Source organism: Otolemur garnettii, unplaced genomic scaffold, assembly GCF_000181295.1.
Source record: "Otolemur garnettii isolate 467f Iridium unplaced genomic scaffold, OtoGar3 scaffold00014, whole genome shotgun sequence".
In the NCBI taxonomy this organism is placed as follows: domain Eukaryota; kingdom Metazoa; phylum Chordata; class Mammalia; order Primates; family Galagidae; genus Otolemur; species Otolemur garnettii.
The window spans coordinates 8569603-8577969 of NW_003852409.1; the positions used below are offsets into that span (position 1 = coordinate 8569603).

Below are 8367 nucleotides of genomic sequence, written 5' to 3' on the forward strand. Positions count from 1 at the left end.
CGGATTGCATGTGAAAACCCCACACTGTACCCCAGAAGTGCATTAATGTACATAGTTACCATTCAATTAAATAAATAAATAAATAAATAAAGATAAAAATAAATCTTCAGGGGCAGTGCCTGTGGCTCAGTGGGTAGGGCACTGGTCCCCTATACCAAGGGTGGTGGGTTCAAACCTGGCCCAGCAAAACTGCAACAAAAACATAGCTGGGCATTGTGGCAGGCACCTGTAGTCCCAGCTACTCAGGAGGCTGAGGCAAAAGAATCGCCTAAGCCCAAGAGCCAGAGGTTGCTGTGAGCTGTGATGCCACAGCACTCTACGGAGGGTGATAAAGACTCTGTCTCTATAATAAAAATAAAAATAAATAAACAAATAAATAAATCTTCAATTCTTGAAAATATAAATATTAGTTTCTTACAAGGTCCAATAACTTAATCTAGCACCAGACTTGTCCAAATAATCATACAATGTCACTTTGCACTTTTAAAATGCTTAAGAAAAGAAAATGCATACCAGGATATCCAGTCAATCTTTCCTTGAAATATCAATGCTATTGGGAAATATATTTATTTATTTATTTTTAATTTTGGGGGGGAAGGGATATATTTAAACATACAAGATCCAAGGATTGACGTACACATAGTCCCCCTTTTCATGCTGATGAAAAGGTAATATTTACTCAAACAAAAGATGAATGGACAAATGGAGGCAAAAATGATAAGTGGTGAACATTTAATATAATTAATTGCATATCTAAGAAAAATGAAAATGGAAATAAGGATATAAATATAATATATGAATATTATGTAATTTGATAAAGTAAAAATGATACAACTAGAAAAGCTAAATGGAACCACTGTTTCTGGCTATATTAAATGAAGTATGACCAGCTTTACCATGCCATCGGGAGCTATTAGAAAATTATACAAAAAATAGAAAATAATAGTTTTAAGATACCGAGCAAGCCATGCAGAACTGACCTTGTAGGAAAATAATTAAGTGAACCCTATGATCATGTGTTAGACTCTAGTACACGGAGGAAGGTCCCAAGAGATCATTATGTTCTCACTAGATTGAGAAAAGTTAGTTCAGGGGCTGTGACACCTACAATTTACAGGGCAGAGTTGTGGAGTTAAAAGCCTAGGGAAAAAAAATCTCTGGAAATCACCAGAAAGCTTCCATTTACGGCTACTGTTGAATATTAAGCCACATACACAGAATGGTGAAACTTCATGCGTCTAGGAAAAGAGAAATTAATGGAGAGTAAATTAATGAGAGTAAATTATTTCCAAAACTTACAAAGATTTGGGAGACATTTGACTTTCAAACAAACAGAGTGGAAAATCTTTACTGAATATCCAGAGCATTTATTAAATACCCAAAACTTGTCAGATTAACAGTAGAGCTAAATTAGCTCTGTAACTAATAAAATGTTTCAACTGCAGTCCTACTGACACATTGGGCTGGATAATTCTTTACTGTGAGGGTCTGTCCTGTACATTGTAGAATTTGTATGAACATCTCTGGTTTCCATCCCAAAAATAACAGTATCAGCACCCCATAACAACCCAAACTGCATCACCCTTAGTTCTAGAATTAATTACACCCACTGTCTTAGCATAAATGCAACCCTAGCTCTACCTTCCTAAAGCTAGAAATACTAAGGTAATATTACCTTTAAAAAGGTAATATGAAAGTCACTACCTAACAGATCATATCCAACCCAAATTGAGTACAATTCAGTACTCAAATATAGAAATGTTAAAATGATTAGCATCCAACCCAAATTTGCAAAATGTGTGAAGAAGCAGGATAATCAGGGTGGCACCTGTGGCTCAGTGAGTAGGGCACTGGCCTCATATATTGAGGGTGGCAGGTTCGAACCCATCCCCGGCCAAACTACAACAAAAAATAGCCAGGCATTGTGGCAGACGCCTGTAGTCCCACCTACTCAGGAGGCTGAGGCAAGAGAATTGCCTAAGCCCAAGAGCTGTGGGTTGGTGTGAGCTGTGACACCACAGCACTCTACCGAGGGCAACAAAAAAAGAAGAAAGAAGAAAGAAGGAAGGAGGAGGAAGAGAAGGAGGAGGAGGAGAAGCAGGAGGAGAAGAAGAAGAAAGAAGGAGAAGAAGAAGAAAGAAGGAGGAGGAGAAGGCGAAGAAGAAGAGGAAGAAGAGGAAAAAGAAGAAGAAGGAAGGAAGGAAGAAGAAGGAAGAAGAAGAAAGAAGAAGAAGGAAGAAGAAGAAGAGGAAGAAGAAGAAGGAAGAAGAAGAAGGAGGAGGAGGAAGAGGAAAAAGAAAGAAGAAGAAGAAGAAAGAAGAAGCAGAAGAAGAAGAAGAAGAAGAAGAAGAAGAAAGAAGAAGAAGTAGAATCTGTCCCATAACCAAAATAAATAAATGAAAGCCATGCAATAGAAACAAATTTGGAAATGAGATATTAGTGGACAAGCCATTATAAAATATCCAGAATTTACAAAAAAAAAAAGAGAAAAAGAAAAAAACCTAAAACCTAGTTAGGAGAAAAGTTCTTTAAGAAATAATCTAAAAAATAAATACATAATATGTGAAACAAAACTTTTACTAGACAGGAATAATACACAGTGCCAAGAGACAATAGAAGCAGGACCTTGTACATATAGAATTGTGCCTCAAGCCTTGATGCCATAAGTTGAAGTTTGGAAAGAATTAAACTAGGATCAGACTGACATGTAGAGTTCATCCAAGTGGAGGTGGGCAGAAGTTACAGGGTATGGTACATGTTTGTCCTCATCAAGCCACACCTAAAGAAGCACCCAGTTGATTCAAATTAGGGGAAGGGGAGGGCCACCAGCTTTAGCTACAGAAAGTACAGTAGGAGGGCAGTAAGACTTCAGGGACTAGATCACTTATGTCCAAACCTGGATTCACGCCAAGGAAGTGAATTGCAGGGTGCTCTCCATGTTGGAGGTCTGGGATCACATTATGGCTTTAAAACCAACAGGAATGAGAAAATTTACAAAGGAAGTTAAGGATAAAACTAGCTGTCACAATAGCTGGTGATATGGACCTTGGATACCCTGTGCTTGGTAATGGTGGTGTTATAATTCTTGCGCAGCAGAGAGAAAGTAGGACCCCACTACTGAATAAATAAATAAATACTAAATAAATCAATATAAATTTATTATAATTTGATACACCTGAAGGGGGCTGATTTTGTGACCAACATGCAGCCCCAAATGGTAAATCAGAAAGGTTTATATACTGTAAATATTGCTGAAGCAAGTAAGCTTGTACAAGAGCTAAATCATTGCGGTTAGCACAGCTCACCACAGCTTAGGGATCACAAGGTAAGGGGTACATCATAAGGAGTTACACAACTCAAAATGGGGGTACATGCTGACTTAGCTTATATAAGCAAATCACATTGGGGGTTACAAAGTTCACAACAGGGTACATATTACCTCATGGGTCATAAGGTACATTAACTCATGGATCACAAGATGGGGGTCACATAGTTCAACATAAGTTGAGAAAGTTTCCAAAGAACTTGAGACTTTCTACTAAGGGCTTTTTCTGGCATCAACCCCTCCCTTCCTCTTTCTTATCTTTAAGCTTCTCCACCCTTGAAGGGGCTGAGACCGAGAGACTCAGGAGAAGTCTCAAGGGTAGGGGCTTGTTCCCCACTGGTCTTAGTGGAGAATCAAGAGATCTGGGTCATCACAGTAGAAGAATCTGCACAAAAAGAAAGGGGGCAAAAAGATTGTAAATAGGTTTACTAAGGAGTTTCAACTCACTGGAGCATAAAATGAAATACTTTTCCCTGTCACTAATTTCAGTCCTTTTACTGACTCTGAAAAACACTGTAGGCAAACAAAACTTTCTAGTTATTTTCAGCCCTGAGGTACTCACCTCCCAGCCCCTTTTCAGACTTGTTCCTCTGCCAATCTATCCTTAGAGAAGGAAAGTTCAGCAAACCTCATTCCTCCAGCCATAAGTCAGTTTTGTCTTTCATTGCAGGAACCTAAAACCTCCAGAGGCTCTTTTGTGGTATCTCCACACTGGATTTGGATTAAGTGCTCCCCAGTCATCCAGAGGAACCACAGTTGATGTTTTCTTTATATACATAAGAGAGAGAATGGGCAAGGAGAAGTGGTGATGGATAGTAACAGGAAGACTTACGGCAGAGATACCTGACCCTAATAGTTGGTGCTCATGAAAATAAGAGGTGCTAGTTAGCATCCTTTATCTCTAGTTTGGAATCTTTACTACAATTACTAAATTGGAAATCAATAGGAAAAGTCGACCTCAATATTCTCTACAAAGAGAGCTACAACAATTTCTGCACTATGCTAGAGATTTTGTACAACTTATTAAATCTTTACAATAACACTGGCAACAAGTTTATTTATTCCTTCTTTGAAAATAAAGAAACTACAATTTAAAAAGATAAATAAACCTGCCTAACACTATTTAGGCAGTTTGTGATAGACCTGAATTTATATTCCTGCCATCTCTTTTCAGAGCTTTTCTGCAATATTTTTCAATGTTGCTACAAATACACTAAAAACATTCACTTTTGATATCACCAGCAATAATAGCTAAAGGAATTCATTGTCTTTGTGAGAATCTCAGTTCAGTCTAGACTGTTTCCAGTGATTCTAGCTGAGCAGAGCTCGTGAAGGCGAAAAGTAAAAATTTCTCTCTGTAATTTTGTTTTCTCCAAATGCAGTCTTTGATGATTGCATTGATGTCATTTCTATTCTTTCCTTTCTTTTATTTTATTATTATTTATTTGTTGAAACAGAGTCTCACTTTGTTACCCTGGGTAAAGTGCTATGGCATCTTCATAGCTCACAGCAACCTCAGACTCTAGGGTTCAAGTGATCCTCTTGCCTCAGCCTCCCAAGTAGCTAAGACTACAGGTACCCACACAATGCCCAGCTTTTTTTTTCTATTTTTAGTAGAGATGGGGTCTTGCTCTTGCTCAGGCTGGTCTTGAACTCCTGAGCTCAAGCAATCTACCTGCCTCAGCCTCCAAAGTACTAGGATTACAGGCATGAGCAACCATGCTGGCCTCACTTTTAAAAAAAATTTTTAAATTTATTTTAAATGACAAGTAAAATTTATATGTATTTTTGGTATACAACATGATGTTTTTATAATATATATACATTGTGGAATGGCTAAATTAAGCTAATGAACAAAAGACCTACATTTTCCTGGGGTCTTAGTGTTTAACAGCTTTTCTCCTCAGCAAGTATTTCATAGCCGCTTTTACATCTTTATTTCTTAAGCTGTAGATTATAGGATTTAACATTGGGGTTACTACACCATAAAACATGGATACAAGACCTTCTGTAGCTTGCAAATGGTCTTTACCAATCAGGTCTTTGGACTTGGGTTTTGCATACATAAAAAAGATGGTACCATAAAATATGATCACCACAGTCAGGTGAGCTGAGCAGGTAGAAAAGGCCTTGCGTCTCCCTGCAGCTGAGTTTATTCTCAAGATGGTATAAAGGATGAACATATAGGAGAAAAAAATGACCAGTAATGGAAGAATTAGGAAAGCAATGTTTGACACAGCTAGGGTAACAATGTTGAGGGATATATCAGCACAAGCTAGCTTGAGGACAGCTAAGATCTCACATAAAAAATGATTGATAATGTTATTTCCACAGAAAGGCAATCTCATGGCAAGTGATGTTTGCACAATTGAATTGATTCCACCAGACAACCATGACACAGAAGCCATCAGGACATATACCACCTTGCTCATGATCATGGGGTATCTCAGAGGGTTGCAGATGGCCACATAGCGGTCAAATGCCATCATGCCAAGAAGGAAACATTCCGTTGACCCCATTGCAAACCCAAAGAACATCTGCACTGCACATCCAGAGAAGGAAATGTTTCTTTTCTTTGAGATCAAGCTCACCAGTGTTGAGGGTACAGAGGAGGATGTGTAACAGATATCCAGGAAAGAAAGGTTGCCCAGGAAGAAGTACATGGGAGTGTGAAGACGAGAATCAAAGATGCTTGCTATAATCAGAACACCGTTGCCAATTAGAATCACTAGGTACATGACTAGAATCAGAGCAAAGAAAATGATCTCGAGTTTTGGATAACCAGAAAGTCCCAGAAGAATGAATTCTCTCACAAATGTCTGGTTTATCTTGTTCATGTCCAAGACTTCAGGATATTAAAGAGAAATCCAATATAAAATATTTTAACAGCCAAGCGACAAATGTAACAAATGTCTGTATGGTGAAGAGGCAAGTGTTTGTTTGATAACTCTGTTACTAAGTTATCTTCAGCAGTGTTTGTGCCTATATTACAACCATCCCAGTATGTTGACAGTTTCTATGCCCTGCATCTAACCAAAGGCCAGAAGCAAATTCAAAAGTGATCTTCCTTATTGTTGAATTTACCCTATGTTGAATCTTCTAAAAGAAGATTAAACATTGGGCTATAAAAATTGCCCTAAAATATTGGAGACAATAAACCTGACATCATTCAGACAAGCTCAGTGAGAGAGCAGTGGGAAAGGCAAAAGATAACAAAGACTGGAATTTTGATCTGCTTTGTAACAGAAATGTTCAGAATTTTAAAGTAAGTTTAATTTTTATGAATATTTGTTTGTTTACCTAGAACTCTGGATCTCTTTCTAGGCAGCTGTGTATTTTTATAGGGCAGACATTTAATCATAGTCAATTAAGCCATATACACTGCAGTTTGACATCTGTTCACAGGTAAAGGTTTTGTTGATCTCACAGTAACAGCCCACTCTTACTGTGTGGCTGTGTCCTCTGACAAGACATTATGCAGGCTATCTCTGCATATAAATGATGAAGGCTCTTTGAAGACCAAGACATTGTCTCTTCATTTGTTTTATTTGTGGCTTCAGAATTATTCTTGATAATTTGTTTGTTTAAGTGAACCTGAAAAAAGAATAATAATAGTTAAACATATTTGTGTATATGTGTGTGGTGCTTAATACCATACCTAAAACAAATGAATCTTTTCATTATTCCTAATTTTTTAAAATATGAAAGATATTTCAAAGACTTTAGCTCTATGAAGACAGGGGCTAATTGATCCAGTCTGTATGTAAAAAGTAGAAATTGAAGCTTATCTCTTTGGCAATGAAGTCTAGAGCTTTTTGAACTACACCACCAAAAGCTACGCATTGTTTTCCTAATAAGTATTTTTAGCCTTGTTTTTCATATTCATAAAAATTACCTAATCATCTTTTTGAAATGTAAATTCTATTTCAATAGGTTTTACGATGGGCTTGTGATCTTTTATTTCTGTTAAGTTCCTAGGGTATACTAAAGCCATTAGGATGAGGCCACATGTTGAGTAGCAAGAAATTGATTCATTTATAGTGACCTGGTAGATTATCCAGATATTTCTGATTCAAATAGATTTTCTTTTGTGTGATTATATGAATTGGTTTAACAACTTGGAAAACAACCAAGAATACAATTATTCTGTGTTTGCCACCAAAATTCAGGGCAACATCTTGCATTCAGTATATTTCAGAAAATAAATACTTTTGAAACATAAATTTTATAAAAGTAGGATAAACTTTTGGTAAATTACTATAATATGTGTAAATATTACTGATAGATTAACTTGAGCACAGTCCTGTCCCAAGCTAAATAAGAATGGAAAAAATATGTCTGCCATGAGAAAGTCCACAACTCAGTAAGGGAAATAGAAAACTACATATGAATTTGTAGTCAAGAATTTGACATCAAATATATCATGTGGCCAGGGTGAATAATAAGTATTCCCAGAAAGAGGAGGTAAAAATAAATAAATAAACAAACAATTCAGTTCTGACAGCTTCTTGACTTGGGTATGGAGGCACAAAGCATGACATCATAAAGGCGAACTTGACAGATCTGGATGCACAGAAAGCATGAGACAGGCTGGCAGAGAAGAGGGAAGTGTGGTAGTCCAGAAGGGGCAGCAGGTTCAGCAATGTCTTCCTTAGCAGACTGACAGTACTTAATTTTCAGACAAGGGAGTTTCAGTGGAAACACACGTGAAAAAGTATTTAGGAAGGAACACATAAAGGCCCAATGTTCAAACAAAAAATGGACATTTCTTTTTGTAGGGAAAGGGCCTATTATTAGATAATACCAAGCATACAGTGAGTGTTCCAGGGGTGTCCCATCTTTCATCTTCTCAACCATACATTGGAAGAAGAGTTGTCTTGGGCCACACATTAAATACAGAAACACTAAGGAAAACTGATGAGAAGAAAAAAGGGTCTGTGCATAATTTTCATAATATCTGACTCCATAGATGAGCAAAAAAGTCCTCACATAATAGGTATGTGGCTTGCAAGCCACAAGTTGGACACCCTGAGACACTTCTG

The 8367-nt window shown here is 37.3% G+C and overlaps 1 protein-coding gene across 1 annotated transcript; it reads right to left on the bottom strand.

Annotated features, from left to right (window-relative positions):
* Window positions 1-5205: 5205 nt before the first annotated feature.
* LOC100962537 (olfactory receptor 13C4) lies at window positions 5206-6230 on the bottom strand. The gene has a single exon (XM_003785190.3). The coding sequence runs from the start codon at window positions 6160-6162 to the stop codon at window positions 5206-5208; it is 957 nt and encodes a 318-aa protein (XP_003785238.1). The 5' UTR covers window positions 6163-6230.
* Between the last annotated feature and the right edge of the window lie 2137 nt (window positions 6231-8367).

Excerpts from the sequence above, each read along its gene's own strand:
- LOC100962537 (XM_003785190.3), bottom strand. The coding sequence starts at position 6,162 with ATGAACAAGATAAACCAGACATTTGTGAGAGAATTCATTCTTCTGGGA.